The sequence below is a fragment of the Squalius cephalus genome (assembly GCF_949319135.1).
Source record: "Squalius cephalus genome assembly, chromosome: 15".
NCBI lineage: Eukaryota > Metazoa > Chordata > Actinopteri > Cypriniformes > Leuciscidae > Squalius > Squalius cephalus.
The window spans coordinates 13441131-13468963 of record NC_137136.1 but is presented as its reverse complement, the minus strand read 5'-3'; the positions used below and the strand labels follow the sequence as shown (position 1 = coordinate 13468963).

At 37.4% G+C, this 27833-nt stretch overlaps 1 protein-coding gene across 2 annotated transcripts; it reads right to left on the bottom strand.

Moving 5' to 3' along the window:
- Positions 1–490: 490 nt before the first annotated feature.
- Positions 491–27552, bottom strand: ptp4a3b (protein tyrosine phosphatase 4A3b). Of its 2 annotated transcripts, none has more exons than XM_079894488.1 (6): positions 27462–27552; positions 11371–11988; positions 11069–11161; positions 6474–6604; positions 3310–3384; positions 491–2883 (listed from the first exon to the last, which is right to left on the bottom strand). In XM_079894488.1, the coding sequence occupies exons 2-6, from the start codon at positions 11473–11475 to the stop codon at positions 2766–2768; spliced, it is 522 nt and encodes a 173-aa protein (XP_079750614.1). In that variant the 5' UTR covers positions 11476–11988; positions 27462–27552; the 3' UTR covers positions 491–2765. The 2 variants fall into 2 exon arrangements, with proteins under 2 accessions (XP_079750614.1, XP_079750613.1); XM_079894487.1 differs by lacking the exon at positions 27462–27552 and adding an exon at positions 13751–13990.
- Between the last annotated feature and the right edge of the window lie 281 nt (positions 27553–27833).

The window sequence follows — 27833 nt, the reverse complement described above, 5'->3', positions numbered from 1 at the left end:
GAGCAATCAATCAAATGAATCCTGTTCATTTGTATTATTGAACAATACTTTATGATTTCATGAACAGCAGACCAGTTGCTAAGTAGTTAAAAACTAAAAAGTTAACATTTAATCTTCCTAGAGGTAAGTTTCAGAGGAGACAAAAAGGAGTGCTGGCCTTTCCCAGTTTTTATCTGGTAAATCTGTTGGCATTAACAACAAACAAGATGTTGTTTGTTGACAAACAAAGAAGATAAAGGCAAGTTCTCAAGGAGAATCAGTGTAGAATTACCCTCAGATATAATTAAAATCCATGAACAGCTGTTAGGATTACAATATACACCCATTAAATATACCGTTATTTCCCTTCTTTGTTCATTATTCCTTCTCTGATAGATCTTGTGATTATATCACAGAGACATTGTTTTATAAAATATTATGTACAACATAAACTAACAACATGATTGTGAGAAACACCAGAATGACATCCAAAGAGATAACATTAAAGTACTGTGGTATTGAGCAATCTGTTTTTATTTATTTTTAATTAATCCAGATTTCACATATGTTCCAATTTCATTAAAAAAAAAGCAATATTTACATCAATTCTTAACTTTTCTGTTTTGGTATTAAAACTTATCAATAATACAATCATTTCAACCATTGTAGATATGAACAGGGAACAATAGATCATTAATTATGGATCAATGTTTCATAATTATCACTAATACATCAATGTCAAATAGGCCACTGTAGAGATGATCAGAAAACAAATGGTTCAATGAACATTACGGTGGTGTAAGAGTGTAATGTCTTCATACAGATCAGATCATAAATTGATCGCACGTGATTTTTAAACACTGACACTACATCATCCAATGTCAAGGGTAATGACTTCAGCTCTACTGTTTTATTCAAAAGAAAAGAAGAAAAAAGGGTGAACAAATTTTCTAAAAGATATGGATAAAGGAAACATGAAAAAAGTGGACATTCCCATGGATGATGTCGTCATCTTAAGGACTATGAATGAATGAGGTTTAAGATAAACCTGAGACGTGGCGTGTAGTTTGAGCCTCACTCACCTGCCTGATCCTTTATCACAAAAAAAAAAAAAAAAAAATGTTTCCTTTGAATATTAGTGTGCAGATCATTCAGTTTTCAGAGACATTCCGAGAATTATTTGGCCAACAACTCTACAAAACATTCCAGATAACAAAAGTGACTAAAGAGGCTGTATGAAAGAGAAGCCCTTATATATGTGAGCAACAGAAACATTGAGCTGATTTATTCACACCTTTTTATAAATGGGATCCACGGTGGAAAGAACAATCGAGTGCATGTCATAACCAGAAATGCAAACTTGATTAACAACTGATGTCCTGTATTAAAGTTCAGCTCTACACTGAAGTGAGCTTGGCATGTTCCTTTAAAACATGTCTATTCTCCTGCTGTCATTTCTGTAGATAAACATAAGAGATTAAGTGAATATAATTGGAAAATAATTTAATACACATAAAATGTGCTATTTGCCTATCCTTCTCATAGTTATTAAGATGCAATTATGCAAAGATGCTCTTTTATTAGATATTTCTTTAACATTTGCTTCATTAGCTTTTGCTTTCAAAGGTAGAGAAATGTGACTTTATAGTCCCAGATCCAAAGTCTCATGCATTTCATATCCAAAAGGGAAGCAGATTAATTATGCATGTGAGATCATTTCAGTACCAACACAGATTCGTTAAATGTTTTCCTCCGTTGGTGTCTATATGACCACTAGTTAGGCAGAGATCCTGTTTCCATTTCATTTCCCATTAAATGACCAACACAAAGTAGTTTTAGCCTCACTCTGAAAAGTTCATTCTGTAATTCTAAAGTGTCCACAGTACAACTATGTCTCTGAGAAACAGCCACGTGTGAGCACTGAGCGCAAACAACAACAAAATAAATAAAACTAGTGAAATTCAAAAATGCTGTATGTATATGTTGCAAAAGATCTATCATTTGAAGCATGTAGTGTGAGGACTCCCTCTTGTGGTTGCTGATAAATTAAGACAAATCTACAGATCTACAAGTGCCCTCACTCATGGATTTCTCTCAGTTCGTTGGTGCAATTCTGCGGCACAACCGGGTGTCAGATAAGCTGGATTTAGTTTTCTGTGTTTTGAAAGCAGCTAAAACATCCAAAAACCTGGAAGTCATGTCAAAGTGTGCTATGTTATCCATCTAGATGCCCACAGTTCTATTAATAAAGAGCCAGTGGTGTAAAACTCGAATCCCAGAGTAGATTCATGATACAAGGTAGAAAAAAAACAAGGTTAAATCACTCACTTGAATCCCCAAAAATGTAGAGCAACATGCATTCTGAAACTTCAAAATGACAAAAGGGGTAGTCAAGCAGTTTCATACGAAAGCGCGAGTATAACAACCGTGATTTTGATGAAGCAGGGGGCCATGATCATCTTTGGATTGTGTGCTGCTGGTACAGTGTGATGGCTGGTAGCGTTGAGTGTGTGCGAATATGCATTGGCGTGTGTTCGTGTTCACAATTCATTTGTGAACACACAGAGGATAGGGGTTTTGTGTGTAAAGACAAAATTCAAGAGGCTCGCCTTTCACAGCCCTGAGCTGGTAAAGACCCTGTGTGTAGGGGTCTGACATAAACACCAAAAGGGGGTTGAATACCCCTCCAAAAAGTAGCAAGAGTTCAAATGCACTAGGTTGGTAATTTAAGTCCGGTTTAGTCCATGTGTGACTTGCTCCTTCAGATGCAGGCTAGTGAGACCAGATCACATTATGCAGCACTTGCTTTTGTGGTTGTGTGGGTCTTTGAAACGCAGTCTTTGTTTGGGACGGTACTTCTCCAAGTACGTCAGCTGCTTGCTGTTGATGGCGCCTCGGCGCTTTCTATGTGAAAAAAACAACAACAACAAATACCCATCAGTTATAATAATGTGTGATCAGTGATTTTAATAATTATTATTATTACTACAACTACTATATGTACATACACTAAGATATTCATGTTAAACAGGCGTTGAACTGTGAGTACAGTTCATAGCGGGTCAATGGCAACCCATCATCATAGTCACCATTCTAAGTCATTAAGAGCTACATATAGTGCACATTGTATGCATCATTTCTGGACTGCATAATGTGCTATTATTTGTTTGTGCTGTATAATTAGCTCTAATGCATTAATGCTGCACAATATCAGTGCTGCATCATTTACTGTGATGTGATTGTACTGTATCGCTCACTGTATTGATTGGGTATTGTTTAATTTTGCTACAAGGTGTTGGTGATGTTTTGTTAGCTGTAATGTATACTCACTGTCTGATGAACTGAATGGCATCCTCATATTTCATCCCGCTCTCTATAAGTGCCAGAGCCACCAGCACCGGAGCCCTGCAACATATACACACACAGGTAGTGTTTAATACCAGGAAACACCATCACCTCAAACAGCTTGTGTGTGCACGTGCCCCCCAGAAACAATAGGCTTCCAGGAAAAGCGAACATTTAACCCTTCTCAGCGAGGATACCACCTAATGGATGTGAGAACAGGTTTGCAGTTATAGTGCGTTACATTTTTGTGAGTGGCAAGATACTTTATTCTACTACTTACCTTACCGTCTGTTCATCACACAAAGCTATTGTATGGCTTCAAGACTTAATATAGTGAAGAAGTCGTGGATGAAAAATATATGCTGAAGAGCTTGACCGCTCTTTTAGACTAAAAGAAAATGAATGGGTATTTGGGCTGTGGAAACCATTACATTCTTCAACTTTTTTCCAGGTTTGGAACAACATTAGGGTGAGTATGAAACAGAATTTTCAGTTCACTTTAATGACATTTATTTGGATGTTTATGAATTTCAAGCAGCCTTCTAATCATTTACAGAGCAGTTAAGTCTTAAATGTTTGTTTTTTTTTTCTTTGAGAGAAAAACCCTGAAAGTCATTACGTGCAAATCCCAGATTTACTAAAACACAATTCATTTTTATTTGAAGAGTGTTCCGTCCCTGTCAGAGACTTCTATTTTTACCATTTGCATTCAGGGTCCTGACAGCTTTCAAGTATCCACTGAGTGTGCCCCTTTCCAATGCGTAACAACACAAACTCAGCCTACTAAAGCAAACACTGGCTCCCTGTCAAAAACTGCTGAGGGCTCCCATAGGAGCCGCAACCTACGTCAGAGAGGCTGGTGCTTAACTTGTCGGCAGAAGCGGTCAGGGTTCAAAGTGGGAGGAGGGCAGGCAGGGTAAACCGGACTGTCATTAGCCTACCACTCCTGCAGAACCGCCATATTTGACCGTCTAGCTCGACATTTTGAGCTCCGCAACTTAATTAAAGTCTGTGTGTTTTGACAGCTGACAAGATAAGAGGGCAACACCGACACTACACCAGAATTCTATACTGAAAAGAGATACGGAGGAGCAATTAAAAGAGCTGCTTATCATCAGCTTCCCGTTTCGTCTTCGGACGTCAACCTTTGTGCCTCGAATAATAAACATGGATTAATATTGTGTGTCCGTGTGGACGGTTGGTTTTGGCACACAGCGGTCAGGCAGAGAGAATGGGTTTGACCTGGAGAGGACGCGGGCCAAGAATGAGAGGCCTGTCACTGAGGGGTATTTGGGGTAAAGCAAAAAAAAAAAAAAAAAAAAAACCTTATGAGAAACCAAATGTAAACAGTAGAACTCAAACACAACACTAACACAAGCCAGCTTAAAGCTCTGCCAGAGATATTACACAGTACACACAATCCATGATTGCATTCTGAGGGAAAAAGAGCAACAGATCCTGGGAAAGGCTGTTGATATGTTGAGAAATTTTGTAAGAGAGAGAAACGAGCCACATAAAGCCTGACCAATCAAATTCAGATGAGCATTTGCACGTCTACAAGTTCTGAACAGCCACAACTGCAGGCAATTACTAGGACTATATGGAATCTGCGCCAGCCGAACAACGTAGAAAGCACAGCAGATTTCCATTTGAACCAATGTTATTTTACTAGTATTTATATACTATTATAGTATTTAATATTATTTTCAATTAGCTTTTATGTTTTCAGTTGGATTTTAATTTCATCTTAAGTTTTAGCAATTTTGCGCTTGTCACTTTATTAGTTTTATTATTTCTATTTAGCTTCATTTTTATTCATTTCAATACATTTTTTTATTTAACAAAAATTATGTTTTCATTTTAGTTAATAGTAACAACATTGATTTGAACAGCCTAAATTCCAAAATTGTTCACAAAATTCTAGACATCCTTGTGCTCTTTTTTTGTTGTTGTTGTTGTTGTTATAATAGCATTTTGAAAGGTTTAACAAATCAGGTGTCTTAATAGAACAATTTTCAGCCAATTTCCAATCAGAATAATCATTTACATTTACCTAGGTGATTGTAAGTAACAGATACAATTGGGCAATATTTAGCCGCTAGGCAGGAGTGAGTTGTTTTGAGTTGCCACATACAGTGCTATGCATACGTTTAGACACCCATGCTAAAGTTGACTAAAAAGAGGAATAAAAAATCATCTTTTGGAAATTGAACTTAATGCCTTAATTAAAAAAATTAGGAAAAATCCAACCTTTAAGGACACCAATTTGTGAATGAATAATGTATCATAAATAAATAAATGTTCTTCCTTAAAATACAGGGTGCATAAGTTTGGACACCCCTATGTTAAATTCCCATAGAGGCAGGCAGATTTTTATTTTTAAAGGCCAGTTACTTCATGGATCCAGGATACTATGCATCCTGATAAAGTTCCCTCGGCCTTTGGAATTAAAATAGCCCCACATCATCACATAGCCTTCACCATACCTAGAGATTGGCATGGTTTTATTTCAGTTAGCCTAATAGCTGGTTTGATTTGCATTGAGAGATGATCTTATGGAAAGTACTCCATGCCAATCTCTAGGTATGGTGAAGGCTATGTGATGATGTGGGGCTATTTATTTTATTTAATTTTAATTCCAAAGGCCGAGGGAACTTTATCAGGATGCATAGTATCCTGGATCCATGAAGTAACTGGCCTTTAAAAATAAAAATCTGCCTGCCTCTATGGGAATTTAACATAGGGGTGTCCAAACTTATGCACCCTGTATTTTAAGGAAGAACATTTATTTATTTACGATACATTATTCATTCACAAAGAAAATTGGTGTCCTTAAAGGTTGGATTTTTCCTAATTTTTTTAATTAAGGCATTAAGTTCAATTTCCAAAAGATTATTTTTTATTCCTCTTTTTAGTCAACTTTAGCATGGGTGTCTAAACTTATGCATAGCACTGTAATTCCACACTGGAATATTAGAGCAAAAAATTTGGGAAAAAAAGCACACTGATTCAGTGTGTGCGCAGCACTGGTTTGATTAAGTTCAATTTGTTCCATTTTAACATACCACATAGGTGGCAATAGCCTTGGACTTATCAGCACGTCTGTGATAACAGGATGAAGTGATGTGATGCTGTTCTCCTTCACTCACCGGCCCAGTCCGGCCACACAGTGCACAGCCACACAGCAGCCTGGATCCTCACAGAACTTATTCTTCAACAGACTAAGCCAGTCATCCACGATCTTAGTAGGAGGAGGTGCACCGTCATCGAATGGCCAATCCTGAGGGAGAGAAACAGAAGGATGAGTTCATATCTATTATAACTATGGATAACTATACGTCTGTATGTTACCAAATTTCCCCTTGAAAGGGAAAGACTCGCATAGAGAGACAAAATAGCAGATAAGAACGAAATAAATGATTCGGGTCATCACCAGCAGGTGGTGCTCTATAATGCTTCAGAGTGCATCATCTCAGATTCACAGCAGCTTGCGAATCCCTTTGATGATTCCTGTGTGATTTTTACAAGTTCTGCAATGGCAAACATGGCACGTTCACTCGTCCTGTCAACTCCAGCACTTCAATCAGATCTGTCACTAACAGCTATTTAACACCATGTGCAAGAGCTGAATCGTCAGAAATATTATGTAAGAGAGAAACGGAATTATCACCAAGACATTGCATTCAATAAGCCGTTTTATCAAAGTCTTTACATATTTAAAGGGATGGTTCACACAAAAGTGTTGCAAAAAATTCAATCTTCAGAATATCTCCTTTATGCTCAGCAGAGAAATAAAATTCAAACAGGTTTGAAATGACTTGGGGGTGAGACAATAATAGGTGAAGTAACACTTTAAATTTGTACATTTCTCATGTTCTTTACAATTTTATGATTTGACCTGTGGTTTGATAGTCACATGCTCTCTATGCTTCAGAGAAACATTCTGAGTTTTGATGATTGCGTCAACAGATCAGAACAAACACATTCAGTCTAGGCACAATCTGACTCACATGCAGATATTAAAGACTTTTTTTTTTTCTTTCATGGAAGAATGAACCTGAATGATGTATTAAAAACACAAATGTGCTGGGTCAAAATACACTGAAAAACAGAGCATGGTGTTCTGAATCGCCGCTTTCTCGGAAAAGGGGACATTTATAGGGAGCGAGTTGATGAGACTGTTTTCTACGAGGACCGTCTATGAGAATCTCCTGGTTTAAAAATAACATTTTAATCCACTAAGAGGTTAATAGGCCCCTCCTTGTCTGGTATGTCAACAGTAGGCTATTAATTCCAGGAGTCCATTCCAAGATGGAAATGCTCTGTACTCTTGCCAGGGCACACCGACTCCAGAACCAGCAGTGTGGGGCCTAATTGTGGAAAATGCCCTGCCATTTTCCTTGAATCGGATACCTGCTATTCCTCCAGCAACTCGAGCCTCTGCTTACAAGAGAGCAGGAGAGGTTTGAAGCACCTGTTTGCTGTCAACCAACACTTCAGTTTCATTACTTCCTTTAAAGGGGGTCTTGATTTTAAAACTTAAACTTTGGAGAATTAGATACTGACATAATGCACACAAATGTCAAAACATCAAACAAAAAAGTCATGATTTATAGAAAAGTTTAGATGGTTGTTTCAGTATGAATGATACTTTTTTATGATTTATAGTGCACCTAGACTTTTTACCATTTTATACTTCTGTGAGACAAATGGGATCTGAAACGCACATATCCACACTGAAATGACACCACACAACCTATCATCAAGTTCACAGAACTTTTCTGACCCAACGGTGTAAAAATGTGGAGGATGACTGTTTAAATCCATCTGGAGTTGATTGAAATGGAGAGGAAATCCCATTCCATGTTTTGACCCCCTGCAAAGCCATTGCATCATCACCACTTATGAAGAGCAGAAGTGAGAAAAAAAGAAAAAGAAAAAAACACAGTCCACTAACAAAAAAGAGAGAATAAAGAAAGAGCAAAGGAAAGTCAAGTTAAGCACCAAAGACATTCTCAGGTTGACTCGGGTTGAGAAGTGCAAATACTATGCCATTCAAAATATCGTTTGAACACTGTAACATGAAATTCTATATCAATAGTGAGAGTTTGAGCAGGACGTTTGTCTGAACAATGGAAGACACTTTTCAATTTTGCACCATTGTTAATGGTGCAGCAATTACACATTCACCTTTAAAAGTAAAGTAATTTTTTTTTCTAAATTAAACAACTTTCTTCTATACCAGCTGAAAAATGCAATGACAACTATACCACCTTCAAAAACAAATTAAAGCTGAAAAGTCTGGGGTTGCTAATTTTTGGGGGATTTATTCATGTTTTTGAAAGAAGTCTCTTATGCTCACAAAAGCTGCATTTATTTGATCAAAAATAAAAAAAGATCTAATATTGTGAAAAATTATTTAAATTTAAAATAACTGTTTTCTATTTTAATATACTGTAAAATAAAAATGTATTCCTGTGATAGAAAAGCTGAATTTTCAGCAGCCATTAATCCAGTCTGTCACATGATCCTTCATATCAGAAATCATTCTTTTGATTTGGTGCTAGTCAAGAAACATTTATTCATATTAACAGTGTTGATTAAGTTTTTGTGGAAACTGTGATCACTTTTAAAAGTTTAAAGCACAGCATTTGTTTGGAAATCTTTTGTAACATTATAAATGTCTATTGCACTTATATATATATCCAAACTATAATATCTATATAATAACTATCTAAAAGACTTGATTTTGTAAAAAAAAAAAAAAAAAAAAAAAAGTTACATTTTTTTCTTCATATGACAGCATAAGTAAGCCATGTGTAAGTATATTTCCTAGAAAAGTATAAACACTGTGGCTCTAGGGTACAATCAAAACATTGCTCTGTTTGTTTAAGTATCCTGACCAGCATGACAACAGCAACACTGGCTCAGCCAATGGCATTAGTTTGGGGCAGGTCTATCAGTTTTGTTCCAACCAATAGCAGGCAGGGGAGTATTCTGCAAAACCCATTTGAAAAGAGTCATTATTTTTAATATTCCGTTTTGTGACACTAGTGATACAGAAAGTACACATTTCAGCTTTAAGTAACCAAGTACACTATTCAAGTTGATCCTCTAAAATCTCGCTGAGGAACAGCTAAAATAACTAAACAAAAGCACTAAATCCTGATAAATGCATTCATGTTTTTAACAAGCTCCATGTTCTTTTGAAGGAGAGCCATGGACTGAAGCTTTACATCTTGTCTATCTGAGCATAAACACACAGCAGCAATGTTTCAAACAGGCTCTGTGTTTAAGAGTGTTTCTCTCTTGCGGAAACTGACTTTTCTCTTGATGGCACCATGGAGGAAGTTGATTTACATAACTGTGCTTCTGCTATGCTTCTCATTCACGTTACAGTTTCTAAAAGTAAAGCCTGCGATGCACCAGAATGCTGGATAAATTCACTATGACCTCAGGTCAATCTAGGAGGCTTAGACAGCTACATTTCTAGAATTCTTCTAAGAAGCCAAAGTTAAATATGTAGCATCATGTATACGTCTTATCATTTAATGAGAAGTTCAACAGAGTAAAAGGGCACAAGGGTGTATGAGTCTTAATAAAAAGCTCAGATGGAGATAGATCAAGCTCCCCTCCGGCTGCCATGGTAACGGGGAAATGTTGACGAGCCAAACTGAAAACACATGTGGATGTTGGATTCAAGTAGTTAAAAAAAAAAAAAAGGTGAAGGCAGAGAAAGATATGATGTTTGGCAGAACGTTATAGGATTGTATCCTCAAATGCAGAGCTCCCTTCGGAGCACCAGACAAAAAAGCAACCTCATCTCACTCCACTTGACATCATATCACATGACTGGGCAGCCAATTCGTACAGCATGTGTATTCCAGAAATATAGAAGCGCTTCAGGGCTGTGTTAGATGTGGTTTCTGCTGATCAGAACAAACCTCATTCTACATATGAATTCAGACAGGCTTTACTTGATGTCAGAGGAAGCCAATAACCTTCATTAGAGTACCACTAATTACAGAAGCATCGCTGCAGTAAAGCAGAAGTGTTAATTAAAGTACGGACGGCATGGAGTGACACACTCATGATCAGGAAACTGTCCAGGATTATTACATTCAGGTGACAGTGAGTGTGTGTGCATCAGACACATTCACACACTCATGTTCTAGTACAGAAGGTGCAAGATGAAAATGCATCTAAAAACAAAAGGCAGAAAAGCTAAGAGAATGATCAGTGCTAGTATTACATTAAGAGAGTCAATTACATAGTCAATCTATAGTTTCTATAGACACAATACAATCATTTTAACTAGAGTTTGACCGATAGATTTTTATGATAAATTCAGATATTTATTATTTTAATGCAAGTATCCGATAACTGGTTTTATTTCTGCTCTGACAAAATTATCATTCTAACAAATAAGAAGAAGAAGAAGAAGAAATCATTTAAATGACTATACAATTATAATAAATTTCAGTCACTTAGGACAAAGTGGAATGTTTCCTAAAGTTCATTTGGAACAAGATTTTGGCATTTATCGGTAGATCTATTAAGGAATCATTGACAGTGTAGAAAAGCATGAATATAAAATAAATATTGGCGATTATCAGTCTATCAATCTAGTTTTAACATTACTCAAAACCCATGTCTAATTTTTAAAAAATAAAGGAAAATTGACTTTTAAAAAATACTTTACAGTAGACACTTATTTGTAGTAGGACAAAGAAATATATCTCACCATGACAGTAATTCCATCCTTTTCCAGCGGTGTCTTATCATAGGTGATTTCACACACACGCACTACTGTTGTTGCCCCATACTTCTTCAGATCCTGAGGAAACAAGTGTTTGAGTTTTGAGGGACTCAACAGAGTACATTTAGGATTTTGAACAAATGTTTTTCATTTGCTCTTGCTTGCTGTCCATTTATCTGCAGCAATGAATGTCATATCACAGTAATTAGTGACTCTTTCAGAGAAGAATGTTTATGATCTTTCATATCTTAAAATGATCTGTTGCATATGTTTGAATGGTCTCTCACCTCAATGAAGCTGCTTAACGTTGCATTGGTTGGGTTGTGCGTGATAAGGAAGCGCATGTTTTTGTAGCAGACCTCGACAGGAGCCGGACGGTTCATCTTGGTCATGCTGGTGTCCCTCCACTCTACAGTAAACACAGCACCCAGTCCGGGCCAGAATCCACTGAGCTCCACTCACAGTACGGCACTACTCTGACCTAGAGCAGTGCTACAGCAGATCACAGTGAAGGTGTCCGGGAATTGTAGAATCCTCCGTGATAAATCAATACTAATCAGTATATAAAATTTAAAGCTGCCTTTCTGGGAAGTTAGAGGCCACAAGAGTCTTCCTCTTCAAACAAATTGGCTTCTTCCTCTTGATACTCTGGCAACTAGACAGGTGGAAAAGTGTCCGGTAGCTAAATGCCAGGTGCCGCGATGCCAGTTAACCCATTTGGCGCACAACAAAGTGGTCAGTCAGAAAGACCAGCAAGAGAAGAGCAGAGAAGGCGTTTCTCTGGACATTCAGGGACAGATTCCGGGCGTATCCACCCGTGATCATGCGTTGCGATGTTGGGCGTGGCAGTAATCACCGCTGCCCTGCCGGAACTCCATTAACAAACAAGAAGCTGGAGAAGAAAGCTGTTAAGAGAACAAGACAGAAAGAAAAATTACCACATTTTAGAGTCAATTACATACCAATCCATACGTATAGTTTAATAGGGGTGTCACGGTACATGTATTCGTCCCGAACCGTCACGCATGCAGTCGGACAACGAATACAGTCAAAGGTGATCCACACTCCAATCCAAAGAGACGAACCATGCACCAACCCAAAACAAGGGAGTTTCTCAATACAAAGTACGTAAAGTTCGGTTTTGTGTCCTTGGTAGTTCAGACTTGCCAAGTTCGACTCAGGAGTACAAACTCCAGAGGACAGGAGGACGCAAGTTCGGTGATTCTGCAAATGGTTACTCCAGTTATCTGTATGTATATGTATATAAAACTAAAAAGTACGCCAATATAATATAATATAATACACTGTACTCTTGCATTGTCAATACAAAATCTTGACCAAATCGTTGATGCACCTCTTGATGGAAATAACATTACATAACAACATTTATTTTCATCAACAGGTGCAACAATTTTTTGTCAAGATTTTGTATTGACAATGCAGGAGTCAAGCACTCTGTAAAGTCTACTCCAGCACATCCCAAGGACTTTCATTGAATTTAAGGTCTGGACACAGAGGTGCCAATATCTTGTGTGAAAATGATTCTTCATGCTCCCTCCCAACCATTGTTTCACAATTTGAGTCTGATGAATCTTGACAGTGTCATCCTGGAATATGGCCATGACGTGTCTTCCTACAATGGTTGTTTAAGAAATGAAAATCTACACACTCCATCAATTAGGGTTAAAGAACTGTTGTGAATATAATATAATATAATATAATATAATATAATATAATATAATATAATATAATATAATATAATATAATATAATACTCAAAGTTCTTTGGCAACTTAAAAACAAGTTTCAAAGAATAAATGATAAATGTAAAAATAAAAAATGTAAATTATGTAAATATAGAAGTTAAATAAAGCAACGTTCCAGGATATTTAAATGGACAAATAGGTTAAAATAACACAAATATGTTCCTAAATCAAATTATGATGATATTTAATACATCAGACAAAGCCATAGAATTTCCAGAATCTGGCACATTTGAAGAAAGGTTTCAAAGAAAATGTAGAAACGAGTATTTAGACAAAGGCGAATAAAGCAAAAAAGAAATACATTTAAGGTAAAGGATTTAGGATTTAAATGGACAAATAGTTAACTAAAATAAATGTATATTTGTAAATCACAAATTATGATTATGTATATATTTAATTTAAATCATTATCATTTATTAAAAATGTCTCGGCACTATTCACTTTTTATTTAAATGTTTAAAAAAACATGCAATGAATGTCTGAAGTCTTTTAACATAATATTTTGTGTTTAACAGAAGAAATAAAATCAAACATGTTTGGAATTGCATGAGGGTGAGTATATGATGACAATTTTGGGTGAAAGATCTCATTAAAAATTAAACAGAGTGACAGAACACTAACTCAGAATTACACACAATAAACAGCAGAGGGTTTGACAGCGGCATACAGCGTTCACCTATGCCAACTTCTCAAACAATGACAGAACATTTTAAAGACAGAACACCCATCTAAAATTCATATACACATGAAAAAAGAATCACAAACGAGTTCAAAAGAGAAAAAAGTAAAACACCAAGAAACCTCAGTAACACGTCTTTTCCCCAATAACACGCGTGAGAAAATCATGCGGAACGGTTCTGTCTGATCTCCCCCGTGACTCGTGAGAGTTGTTTCAGCCTTACCTCTGTGACAGGCAGCGTTCTGCTCAGGATTAAGACCAGGGCTCTGGTGGGAACAGCGGAGAGTGAACAGTTGCAATCCGTAATAACCGTCTCTGTTCTAAACCAGTCGAGGCTGCCTTGGCTTGCCATATGACAGTGACAGCACACTCTGCTAATGTCACAAACAAACGCACTCGTAATGCTCTTAGGAGGAGCGGTGAACAGGTCCACCCCCCACCTCTCTCTTTCCATCACAATATTAAAAATAGCACGGCCAATGAACCTAATAGGTATAACCCCGTACACACGTCTTGTTTATGTTTTGCCATAGGCTTTGAGGTATTATACACACTTCAATCCCTGCTGCAACAAGAGTGTAAGGAAACTACTCCTGAGTTAACTTGACTATAAGCAGTTTAAAACTCACATACTTCCATGTCCGGCCCTGTTAATTTAATAATATTTTCACAACATGACTGAGGAAAGAATAAATAAATGGCAGCCTTCAATGAATAATTCACCCAAAAATCCAAATATCAATCTACTCACCCTCATGTAATTCCAAAACCATATGACTGACTTTATTTTGTGGAACACAAAAGATGATATATATATATATAAGTAAAAAAAAATCCATACAATGAAAGTCCATGGGGTCCAAAGCTGAACATTCTTCAAAATAAACCTTCGTGTTCCACAGAAGTCACAAAATGAGGGTGAGTAAATGACAGAATTTTCATTTTTAGGTGAACTGTCCCTTTAAATATAAGGTCTCTATATAGGTTAGGCTATATTTTGATAAGGGAAAAAATGGTGGAATTCATACAGTTGAAAGAAACGGGTTCTACAGAAACAGGTCCTACACAGATCAGCAACATATTTGCTCAAGAGTGGAGAGGAAACCACAAAATTAGACAGCCACTTATTTCTTCATGAGGTTATCATTGAAATCCCATTCTTCGGATGAGACGTTAAACCGAGGTCCTGACTCTCTGTGGTCATTACAAATCCCAAATTTGCCCCTTGGCCTCTGTCCATCATGGCCTCCTAATTATCCCCATATACTGATTGGCTTCATCACTGTCTCCTCTCCACCAGTAAGCTGGTGTGTGGTGGGTGTTTTGCGCAATATGGCTGCCGTCGCATCATCCAGGTGGATGCTGCACATTGGTGGTTGAGGAGATTCCCCCTTCCACGTAAAGTGATTTGAGTACCCAGAAAAGCGCTATATAAATGTAACAAATTAAATGATCATCATTTTGATACCTAAACCACATAAATCACAGCATGTAGGACTTAACAGACAACAAAACAGACAGACTGCCAGCACTATAGTTACCCTGCTACTCTTGTTGAGGGCTTAGCACATCTTGAGCCAAATCCTTTTACGTAAAGCTGTAAGGTTGTATAGGTCTCTAGTGCAGTGTGTATTCAGGTGATCTGTTGGCTCTGAGGTAAATATAGTCACTCCAACCTATGTATGTTCACTAATCTTTACTGTTGACAGTAGCACGCTTTATTTTGCTATGTAATTTTTGTTCCTTTTTAGTTTTCAAGATGCCATCTGCATTTATGTGTCTAGCTAAAGAGAAGTTTAGAAGACAAAACATGGGCAGAGAAAAAGGGAAACAAACTAAATAAATGGGGTCCAATAAATTCCAATAGGGTCCCCACATCATGTGTTTGGGGGGAAAAAAATCTATTCACATATGAATCTTCTATCAATTTGCATCGATTCACAAATTTCAAAAATCGATATTCTAAAGTTGTACATTTCTTAAACTTCACTTTATTGACAAGATAGAGTGTTATTAATCACAATAAGCTGTGAAAAAGAACTCAATGTGGTGCTTGCGCTGCACAACACAGATGCCGCCTGTCAGATGCATGCAATCCCGAATACAGTTCCCTTTTACAGCTTATTGCTCTTGAATGGTCAAATAAACAGAGGTATGTCAAAATGCACATCGTGTAGAGTATTCACACGAACACAGTCTGCTATGTCCTATGTGAACGTAAACAGTTGGGAGCAAATCAGATGTGTAATATTATATTAGATGCGTGCATGTGTTCTTAAAGAGACAGCAGCATAATAAACTGTTGCTATCCATTTCATTGTTAATCCTTAAAAAAACAGAGAATCACTTTTGTATCTTTATTATGAATCAATTTATATTTACTTCATACAGTGAAGACAGTATTTTATTTTTTACATTTGATTATTCAATTTCTGTAGTATTTCTTAAGACACGTTAAATACAACTAGGCTACTGTACCTGATAAACTTAGTTTATTTAATTTGTATTTTTTTTTTCTACTGTATTTGTCCTATTGTTTATTTATTTTAATTTTATTTTCCAGTTTTATATTATTAAACTTTTTTTATTTTTGTATCAAGGAATAATATGTATGTCCTATTTAGTTTTTCTAACCTATTTGTCTCAGGTCTGCTTTGCTTTATTACAGAAAAATGCCAGTTATGTGTGTAATGACTGCAGTCAGCTTAAATGGCATTTGTTTTATTGACAAAAATGGGAAGAAAAATGAAATAAATTTCAAGGTTTACAATGAATTCAAAAAATATTTTTTCTTCTAGACCTATTAATTTGTCTACCGCAGTCAAATAAGAAAACACAAAACAGTACACTACAATCAAATCTATGCATATATCGAATCCAAATTTTATTCAAAATCGAGAATCGATTTTTAATCAAATCTTGACCCCAAGAATCGATTTGAATTGAATCATGAGGTACCAAAAGCTTCCCACCCCTGCTAATTAAGAAATACAGACTGAACCTTATAGCTTCTGAATTAACCAGACTTAGTGATCAACAAGGCTTGTTTGTAAACAGGTTTACACAATAGGCACCCAGCAAAGTCTTCTTTCCCAGAAGTCCTGGCTTGACTTCAAAAAGGCAAATTAATTGAAGGATTAAATGCAAATGACCTCATCAAGGGCAAGTGTTCCAAGTAATCAAACAACAAACACAAAGCATGACTCATCTGGGCCAGAACTCTCGTCGTGTCAGAAAGTGCAGACTAGAATCAGAGTGAAAAAAATCATACAGAAATCTATTTAAGCAATAATAAGGGACTATGAATATGCTGTAATGAATACTGTCAAAGCTAAGGCAGCACATTTAACATTCTAGAACAATTTAAAAAATAATTCATTTGGGAGTTTAACATTTTGGAATGATTAAAAAAATATATTTATTCTGGAATTAAGCAATTTTTAATAATTTAAAAAAAAATTAAATATTAGAATATATATTAATATTAGAATGATTAAAAACAAATGAATTCTGTTATGATTAAAAAACATTATGCTGGAATTAAACATTCCGCAATTATTTAAAATAAGTTTTCTGACACTAAACATAAATAACAAAATAAAAATAATAATAAAAAAAAAGTACTAAATCTACACACCTAAAATTATACAAATATGATAATATTATAAAGTAAACTTGCTTAAAATTGAAATTCACAGCCTGGAACCTTTCTTTTTTTAATGAATGGGTGCCATTTCCAGAGGCTATGGCCTGGGCCTATAGGGTATTATCCATGTAGATAAGCTCAAATCACAGCAGCAGTGAACAATCTGGAAAATATAGCGCTCTAGAATCCTCCACCGATTGTTTACCCAGCAGGCTGTTCTTAACCTGAACTAAACTAAACCGATATTTATCAAATACTAAGTGTTCCAGCACTCTGAGCCAATTATTTAATACAAACTACACTAATTAAAAGAGGAACAGTAAGAGTCTCAGTCTCAGATTTACTAGAAATATCAGGGTTCTAATTAACTTGAGTTTTCTGGAAACTTCTGGAACTTTAGCTGCAAAATGAGGTCAACATTTATTGAAGGTAAGATGTGATATGGAAAACATCCCCTCTTCCCCACTCAGCTGTGCTCAAGTAAGCCCTGCGCAAGGGCTCCCCTGGCACGCTCCGCTAATGCCAATGGCCAGCAAATGCCACACTGGCAGCATCAACACACTTTCTCGACTGCGGAGGTTCATCATTAGTCTTGCCTTGTGAAAATTTCAATAGGATTTTTTAAAGCTGTTTAAGATTGCATAATTATCCAGAATTACCAGAGACATTAACACTCCCACACTCAATATATTTTAGGATTCCTTTAGGACAGAGATGGGGTTATAAACATTTGAAAAATGATTTAAATGACAGGGCAACTACTTGAAGAGTACAGGAGGTGTTAGTTCAATGAACAGGTCTGCAGGTGTCTTCCTGTTGGCGCGACTGAACCTGTATTTGACGGGAGAATGTGAGTTGAGGACTGGGCTGGCTTTGTTCTGCCTCGGTTCTGCACTTGACTGGAGAGGAACTGCAGGGCACTAAGGCTCTCATGGCCACCTGTGTTCTAAATATACCTCTGCCAGCTGTCACCTATTAAATTTAGTCCGTTCCGAAATGAAGAGGGTCAGGAGTTAAAGATAACTGGGAACTTGTTTTGAAACATGAGCATATGCTACCCGGAAACAGCTACCCAGAAAGGGAAAGGTCTCACATTTTACAACTGGATTAAATAATTAGCTGTGAAAAAATAATTAATCTTACACACGTTTCAGTGCCATGTAACTTTATAAGGTTGGACATCTGAGCACAGATTCCTAAGAGCTCAGATACCAGGTGCCATACCAAGAATTTACTCAACTACTTAAAACAACATTTTGAAGAGGATCACCTCATGATGCAACATTTTTATTTACTTTTCAGCCACGTACTGATGGTTTTTCATAACACTAAACATCTGGTGTAAGTCTATGACATTCAAAAACAAACGGCAAACGACAAAATCTGACTTGTTTTTGGCAAACTGACAACCAGCGTCACATTCCTTCAAAGATGTCCTAGGGCAGAGGTGATTTGTATAAAATAAGATGAGCGATCAAAGCTAAAATATGCCTCCAACATAGTGACTCAACCCTAAATAGCGCAGCCAAAACAGAATTCGCTAATATAATTTTAATATCGACATTTGTCCGGTCAACTTTTTTCCCTCAATAGCTATAGGTAGTTAGCTTATACAGAACATTTAGGTGACATTTGCATGATTTATTTGCAGACACTTTTATTCAAAGCAGTGCATTAAGATACACATTCAAAGTGTTCCCTCTAAATTATGACCGTGGCAAGCATCACGCTCTGCCAATTGAGATACATGAACACCTAGTGAGAACCTTAGTGTACTTATTTTAAAAGCTGCAGGTTGTAAAGATGAGTGACATCTATTACCTTTAACAGCACGCAAAGATCACGGTGCACTGGGATAAGGTCACCATGACCAAAACAAACATGCTGGTTAGAGCAAGAAACAAAACTGGAAGGACATGGGCTGGTTAATTTTCCTATAATAAAGTGCATTCGTGATAGGCTTTGAACATGCAAAATTACTTCAGAATCTTAAGAAGTAACTCCACCTTCCCGCAACAGTCCAAATCATGCAGATTCAAAGTTTGCATTTGTTTTAAGCAAAGAGGACAATCTGTGATGTTATATTCTCTTTTGGTTGAAATGTTTTTTTGCTATCCAAATCTGCGGTTCAGACTTGAACTTGAACATATGATGTGTCTGTCTACATTTTTACTCTGATATTGATGAGTCTTAAACATGTGCACATATGCACACGTTGCTCTGCATGTTAGTGTGGTGTGCAATTTGTTATCAGGCATAAGATACACATAAGGAAACGCTTAAGGGGCAAAACAATACCACATGAATAGGGCTCAATGCTTTGATTTCCAGCAGACATAATGCAAGCATATGGTAGTAACGAAACAACATGAGGAGCTGGATGTAAAACTCAATTACAGCATTTTAAGACAAAGGCAAACATATACTGACAAAATCTACACAAAATTAGAAATCGCATTCTAAGATATTCAATGGGTGCGATTCTAAACCAGAGAATACCAACTTATATTTTGACTAAGATAAAAGAAAAAAAACAGGTTTTTCTCATTCAAATATTAAAATATCTGAGGAGGGGTGTTTCCAAGATGTGATGGTTTGTAACTAGCCTACAACTGGAGGGTTTTTGGTCAAAGATTGGAGATTTGCAAAACTTCTCAACTTCACAAGGCAATGTCCAGAGAATCATCAATAACATCCGCTGGATTTCAGAGGACAATTTCCATTAATTTCATTAAAATGCTTTGTAGACTACAAACGATTTGTGCCTATGTATTCTCTATAGCAACATATCTGTGATGTCACAAGAGATCTGGGGTTTTATCCTTATCCCTTCTGACCTGCAGGACCCAGTGTCCCTCATAACAGAAGAGAGTTATGAGCAGTGCCATAATCCCTATAAGAACACTGAGATCATCATCTCCTTTCCAGTCACATGACCCATTCAAACACAAATCAGATCATTCCAAGCAAGTTCTAGAACAGGTAATTTCACCAGAAAGAAAAGGCTAGATAAGTTCTCAAGAATGTAGCAAATACATCACTTTTACAAAGCTTTATAAGGGTCAGGCAAAAAATAGATTCTTAAAACTTGGGCCACACAGTGTTGCAATGCATCTCACCTTCCCTTAAGCCTTCCTTTCATTTCTTGTGCGTGTGGGTTCATGGGACGGGGGGAGGAAAAACAGAGACAGATACAGCACGTACGTGCATGCTTAGGAGGCTCCCTGGTCACCACCTATCGAAACTCGACTCTTTTCCAGCTGGCAGACCACATTTAAGCAAAGTCTCCATGAAGATTCCTCCACGCCTGGTGTTCAACCCTGCAACTGAGATAAAATGTATATAAAGGAGAACAAACGCTGTATTAGGGGTGTTGAAATGAATCGCTGCATCGCAATGCGTACGATTCTGCATTGGTGCAGTAATAGAACATAATCGATTGTAGCCTACTGACATTTCTCTGACGTCATTCGTCACATACACGATTCTCACGCTAGAGTAAAAAGGCGGAGGGAGGCGAAACACAAAAGTGAGCAATAAAAAAATCCACCCACTATTTTAAAATTTACAGAGTGTGAGCTCGAGTGTGTGCGAGGCTGCGAGGTGCGAGCTTGTGGCATGCGAGTGTGTGCGCGTGAGTCGAGTGCGAGCGTTATTGTAACTTAAGTACACTTGACAGTTTCATGCGCTTTTAGTATTTACTAGTATTTACCTGTAGTCTGCTGTGTTCAGACTTAAGTTGTGTTTGATGTTTGCTAAATTCAGGAAGTGTACTTTCTTGGAGTAGATCAAATAAAAAGGAAGTTCATATATCTGACTGCTTGCATTCATTGATGAAAATGTAGGCATGTGCAGTAATATAGAAAAGTGAGGATGCAACACATTGTGATATCGAATCGAATCGTGAGACCAGTGACGATTCACACCCCTACGCTGTACACACTTCAGCAAACTCATCTGATTGCAAATGGTCATACACATATTATGACTTTCAGAGAACAACATGCCATGAAACAACACTTAATGATATATTTGTCTAGTCTGCGATGGGACAGGTGCTTTTGGTATACAAATGACCAGGCCTCATTCAAAACCCTCAGCATCAGTGTGCCATACAATTAGTGGAGTTCAAAGCATGTAAACACTTGGAATGGAAGCCACTTCATCAATCATGGCATTATGCCTGGGAATTTCTTTGTCCAGTTTCTAAATGTAAACTGTAGCTCACCCAGTTAGTCAAGGGAGATCAGTTTTTGCAATAAGGGTTATTTTTGAGATGGGAAGAAAAAAATAACAATTTCAATGGTTTGTGATCCAGATAAACTTCTCTGAAAGGAATGTAAAGATTCTTGGTGTAATGCAAAATATTTGCATTTATTATCATTTTTCCTCTACCATTTTATGTAGGGGCTCTGTAACACTGTTATTGTCTCCAACACAAAATGTTATAAACATAAAAATGATATAAACATAAAAATGATATACATGCCAGAATGAATATTTATTATTCTGGCATATATAACAAAATCTAAAACCATAGATTTTAATATAATAATCTGCAAGATTAGCAGATAGATAATGTTACCTATCAGCACAATTTGCAACAATACTAAATTTGTAGCATTTATAGAAAAAAAAAAAAAAGCGTTTCAGTTTACAAGACAAATACTTGTACAAGACAAGATTAATGACTGGAAGATTCAGTTAACACAGCACTGGCTTGACTAGGAAAGTGAATGTTCTGTCTACTAGCCTCACATTGATTGGCCCTGGGCCTAGATCAGGGGGCCATCTTTATTATTGATGCCTGCCACATCTACCTACATTAAAAGCAATACCCAAGTCAAACATCCTATCAAACAACACTCAAACCCATTTGGCACACCTGTCAATCACTGCATGTCTCTGGGAAATCACTGGATGTTCTCATGGACTCTCCCAAGGATAATAGAAATAACTTTAATCTTCCAGATGGGTCTTAACGAGCCCCTTTGGGTATGCCTTTAAGAAAACGTCCTACTTCTCTGGGCCCATCTCCTTCTGAGAGCAAGAGTCCAGTGACAGCCCCATCTGTCTACTGCCACTCAGCCTGTACTGAAACATTTCACACCATCACTCTTACTCCAGACCTGCGTGAAAGACACCAGACCCACCCAAGATAGTCACATCACATCTGCGGCCAATGGAGAAAGATCAAGATCGCACACCAAAAGGTCAGGACCTGCTATCAGGACTAGCTGCATTTAAACACCAGGATTCAGATGTGTGTTTATAAAGATAATGATATGTTTAGATATATGATATAAAAATAACTGCTTCAGAAGTGTTATACGTTTAGGGCTCAGACTACACTGGTCACGATGTTTGTTTTTGATTCACTAAAAAAAATGGTTTCAAACGACTCAAAAAATGTGTTTACCTGTTCATGAAAAAAAAAAAAAAAAAAAAATCAAATCACACGTCCTCACACTCTAAAGACTCACACACTAATTCACATGACAGGTCTACGTGCATCCATACACTCTGGATGGAGCAGTATAAACACTGGCTCTCTCAGGGGTCACCATGGTTCCAGGACAGTCTTTTGGCCACAGCTGCTGGTGCATAATCAGATACTTGTTTAGATTTCAGATTGATTCATATCTAAACAATTTGAATATGAGCACAGGATGACGTTAAAGTACTTTGTGTTTGCTATCAACTGTCCAACATGCATGACATGCATGTTCCTGTGAAAACTGCATGAGAAGTAAAACTGTGGAGAGGATTCTCAGTACCCTGGGATATCTCTCATGATATTGCATCACCTCAAAATCCCCCAACACATGATAACTATAGTTTATATATTGGAGCTCAGGGGCTTCCCTACTGCCCTGTGGGCCACTGTTTGTTTTTTTATTCCCACATAAGAAAGATACGGTTGTAGCAGAACTCTATGGGATCCCCACAGGAAGCATTTCCCTTCATTGTGTCTCTGTACACTGGCCACCAGGAATCCCCCGGGACTGCTCAGACACCAGCTTGTGCTCCATCTCTCTCTCTCTCTCTCTCTCTCTCTCTATCAAGTTTGTTCTTCTCTCTCTTTTTGACTTTTTGACCACCATGTCTCTATCTCCCTGTGAGGCACTCACCGCCCTTTTCCCCTCAACTACCCCAAACACATGCAGCCACACACAGTCTCCAGATCTCCAGCACATCACCTGAGGAGCAGCGTGATAATTATGGAGAGATCTCATTAAGAAAGCAACAGGGTATAGGCCTAACTAATTAATATCTATAAATATAATGTCTCAAGACATCTTGAGCATGGCATACATACACACAGGCAGCAAATATATGATGTCTTTCATAAATATAAAAACATAAAAAATTTGGGGTAGATGGGTAAGATTTTTAATATTTTGTAAGAATTCTTTAAAATAACTTCTCTAATTTAAATATATTTTAAATCCAGAATTTTCAGCATCATTACTCCAGTCTTCAGTGTCACATGGTCCTTCAGAAATCCTTATCTTGTTAAGAAAAATGCCTTATTATTGTCAATGTTTAAAACAGTTGTGCCACTTAATATTTTTGTGGGAACCGTAATAGGCTACGTTTTTTCTAGATTCTTTGATGAATAGAAAGTTTAAAAGGACAGCATTTATTTGAAATAAAAATTGTTGTCACTTTTAATCAATTTAAAGCACCCTTGCTTTATAAAAGTATATAAATAATATAAATAATCTCACTGACACTAAACTTTTGAATGTGTACATAAAAGATACTCTGAAGCCAATGAGGTAAAAACCAAATGCCCAAAGCTGGCATCTGTTCTCTCCACCTTTGTAGCAGCAAATATAACATATACAGTAGATAAACATGTTTCCCATGATGTTGCCAGTGTGACCTACTTCTCAAATATCGTTTTTAACATCTTTCTGAGATCTTTTTTTTTTTCATGTCAGAAATGAGGGGATCAAATGGACCCGCATCTAAGGGTCCTTTACACCAGATGTTAAAGCATTTGCATAAGGATATTCTTTAGCTTGATGGCATTTGCACTTCACACAGGATCTGAAAAACTACTTGCAAAAAAATGGCCACTTACACATTTAATAATGAATTAATCGAAATTACTGATGGATAATGATTTCAATGTAGTCAGCATGCATCCTGGACCCCCTCTGAATGTGGTTTCAGTGATTTGAACACACTCTGATCGCAATGGATGCTCTTACACCAGCATTTAAGGAAGTCAAGTCAAATCCGATTGTTATCCGATCACTGAAAACACCTTATTCACAATACAGTAAAAAGGTTCCTATTACAATAATGCGCTCAATGTGTGTGTGTATGTATACATCACTAGCCATGACTGTATTGTGCTTTCTGAACCCAAAGATGACCTTAAATGCCAGTTTAAGAGAACGGGGACAACTGTTCCTTTGGGAATCGCAGCATAACCCTTTATTTGGCAACAGTGCACTTCTGAAACCTCCACTACTTTCTCCCCTTTTTCGCCTCTTTATGTGGTTGTCAGACAGCCAGAAACTATCAGGCTCCGGTAAAGTCAGATGAAGCCACTCTGATTGACAGGCAGAATTGCAGTGGTGGAGTCCTGCGGTTTATTTCTTCTATGAAACTACTAGAATTATGCAGCAGTGAGTAACAGGTTTCTAAGACTCCGGTCCCGCGCGACTTTGTTCTCAGGGAGGAATTCCCAGCAGCAGGCTTCAGTAAATGCATGCTGGGTAAATGTCACATACCCTTGGGGGCCGACTTTCCTCGAATGAAGGAACTTGCTTTGATTAGACCTACTGCGTTTAGGGTTGAATAACAGAAGTAACCCTCTAATAAAAAAAAAACACAAACTAGCCTACAGCATCTGTGTTGAAATGGAAAACAGACAGGGAGGCAGAGGTGGTGCTAAAATAATGGGAAACATAAATAGAGAAAAAAAAGTTAAATCAAAGAAAACATTAACACCCCCACCCCTTTATAATCTCTACATTTCTTACAAAGCTTCCAACTTCGCTCACTTTTTCCTAATAAAAGGGGAGTAACTCACTTGCCGTGGAGGAAGCCACCCCTTGCCCCATGGTGGCAGCTTACGTCAGCGGTTAAACTTCAGTGTACAGAGCCAAGTAAAAACTCTTCCAACATTCCATTATAACAGGGCGGTTTGGTGACCTGCTGCTTGGAGTGCACGGCAGGTAGGAGGAAACCCATCCCAGGCTAAACTCTTCCTGCCTGACTGATTAGAGGTGGGCTTACCCTTCTTGCTTGCACCTATAGGGCTTTTCCAACTGCAGCAGAGGTTGTGTTGGGGAACAATGATTGCTTGCTTAGATGAACAGGTAGAGATAATGGTAGCAAATCAAATGAACACCGTAGGAATAGCAAGCTCACTTGCAGGTTCAAAGGATCATACCGTAAAGTTATTTAAAACTAAATCTAGACTCAAAGGAGAACTCACAGACAGCATTTATATATCACCTGCAGCTAAATACCAAACCCACGAGTTGACCTTTTCTGCGAATTTCTCACTTCGCTAGAAGTGGCAGGAACGTCTTTGTCAAGACTATCTCTTTCACACACAAGTACAGAGATTGTGTTCACAAGCCAGTTTTAATGTTTAAAGCATTTTGCTTGTGTTTGTATTATTTTTCCACATTTGTAAGTTGCTTAAAAGACTATTAAATGAATAGCTAATGCATAATTCATTTAACAACAAGATTTCAGGTTAACATAGTACAAGGGGAAAACATATCTTATCCCCTAATTGGGAACTACAGTTTATCACCATTTTTAATCATCTTTCATCTTCACTCTCATTTTAAAGAGATAATGACATTGTCATCATTGACTTAACCTCAGGCCGCTCCAAATCTGTATGACGTTCTTTCTACTGTGGAACATTAAAGATATCTTGAAAAACATCTCCATGTTTTTATCCATGCAATGGAAGTCAGCGGTCTCCAAAACTGTTCTTCATAATATCTCCTTTTGTGTTCTGCAAAAGGAACTGCATAAGGGAGAGAAATCCTAAATACTGCATGTGTAAAAGCTATAAGAAAATAAATGTTATTTAAAATAAGTTTTAGATGGAGTTTGGGATGTCACACCACACCAGTTTCACTACCCAGCTACATGTAAACAGATTTTAAGAAAACTTATCCACACTGAAAGCATGCCAACTGATGCACTCAAATGTCTTGTATACGCTTGTATACAGATAAACCAAAAAGCAAAAGTACCCGAAATGCTCCTTCTGTGTCAAAGCCAAGAAAAAAATAATAGAAATCTTTAATACTTGAGCTAATGGTTCACACAGCTCACATCTCGGCAACGACAGCGTTATATCCACTTCTTCTAGCAGCGTTTAACAGAAACAGTCAGCTACAACTGTGAAGAAATACTGAAACATGAACTTGAGATAACCTGGTACAAGAGAGCTCTTTAATCTGGGAACATCTCTTCCTGAGAACACAAATCGCAACTATCCAGAACTGAACCATCAGGCAGTTCAAGAGAAATGAACATAACAGCTTATATGCAAATAGTACGTGCATGCATGATCATTAGTGAAGGTTTACAGACTTCAGCGCCCAGGGACAGATACCACACCAGACAAAGAGACCACACACATGCACAACCCGCGCTTGATCACAACTTGTTGCTTTTATTGTGCTACTGAGTTAATCAACATTCCACTTTAGCAAAATAATATTCATGTACGTCCAAAGTTAAAGGTTTTCTTTTACTTATCCATCGTTATGCGATGGATGGATGCTGATAGGCGTCCAGCTGTGTCCCACTCCATACACAAAGCGTTGACTTTCTAACACCGAATAAAGACACGTGTATTACCTGAGAGCTCCTTAATTATTAATGTTAATATGAACACACAAGCTTAATATAACGGGTGCTGTGTGAAAGAAATACCTCCAGTCCGTTAGCAGCGCGCTAACGCTAACAGCCCCTCAACGCTTTTGTTCTGAAAACGCCGGTAGCAGACGACCACTTATCTTGACAAACGAACTTTCCACATTGCGTAGAAACAACATACACAGCATAATATGTCGGGTATTGACAACTATGTGCGATGTATGGAATATATGAGAAGTTATTGAGTATAACAGCCCCAGAACTATAAGAATATTCGCTCAGCGCGCGCTCTCCACCGTCAAAAATACGAGTAGCGCGGATTACAAGAGCATACCAGATTTCACAAAGCTGTTAAACACATAGTTTTGTCTTAGTAGACGACTTTCTGGTCATTTTCACACAGCTTTTTCATACTCACAGATTTGTCAGTCTCGCTCCATGTGATTCAGTGTGTATCCGTGTGTGAATGGGTGCGTGAGCGCACGCAAGCGCGGAGATTCCCCTGCTGCAACCATGGAGACGCAGCGTCACCCAGAGCAACCGAGAGGGAAGAAAATGTGTAAAAATGACATTAGAATAATTGCAGTATTTGTACTAATACAAACACACGATTAATTCCATACAATAAAAGACAAATTTTTGTGAGTTAAACGGATAATGTGAAGAGAGGAGAGTTAATAGAAATGCACATTTCATATTTTCGTTTGGTTATAATTATTATATGGATTGAAATGTGTTAAAATATACTAATAACGCATATTCACATTCACAACACACTGGCTCTAATCTA

What these genes read in the sequence shown, in the direction of transcription:
- ptp4a3b (XM_079894488.1), bottom strand. Translation starts at nt 11,475, where the DNA reads ATGACCAAGATGAACCGTCCGGCTCCTGTCGAGGTCTGCTACAAAAAC. An exon ending in AGGATGGAATTACTGTCATG is followed by an intron (nt 6,605 to 11,068) that starts GTGAGATATATT and finishes TCTCTCCCTCAG; the next exon opens with GATTGGCCATTCGATGACGG. An exon ending in TGTGTGGCCGGACTGGGCCG is followed by an intron (nt 3,385 to 6,473) that starts GTGAGTGAAGGA and finishes TATATGTTGCAG; the next exon opens with GGCTCCGGTGCTGGTGGCTC.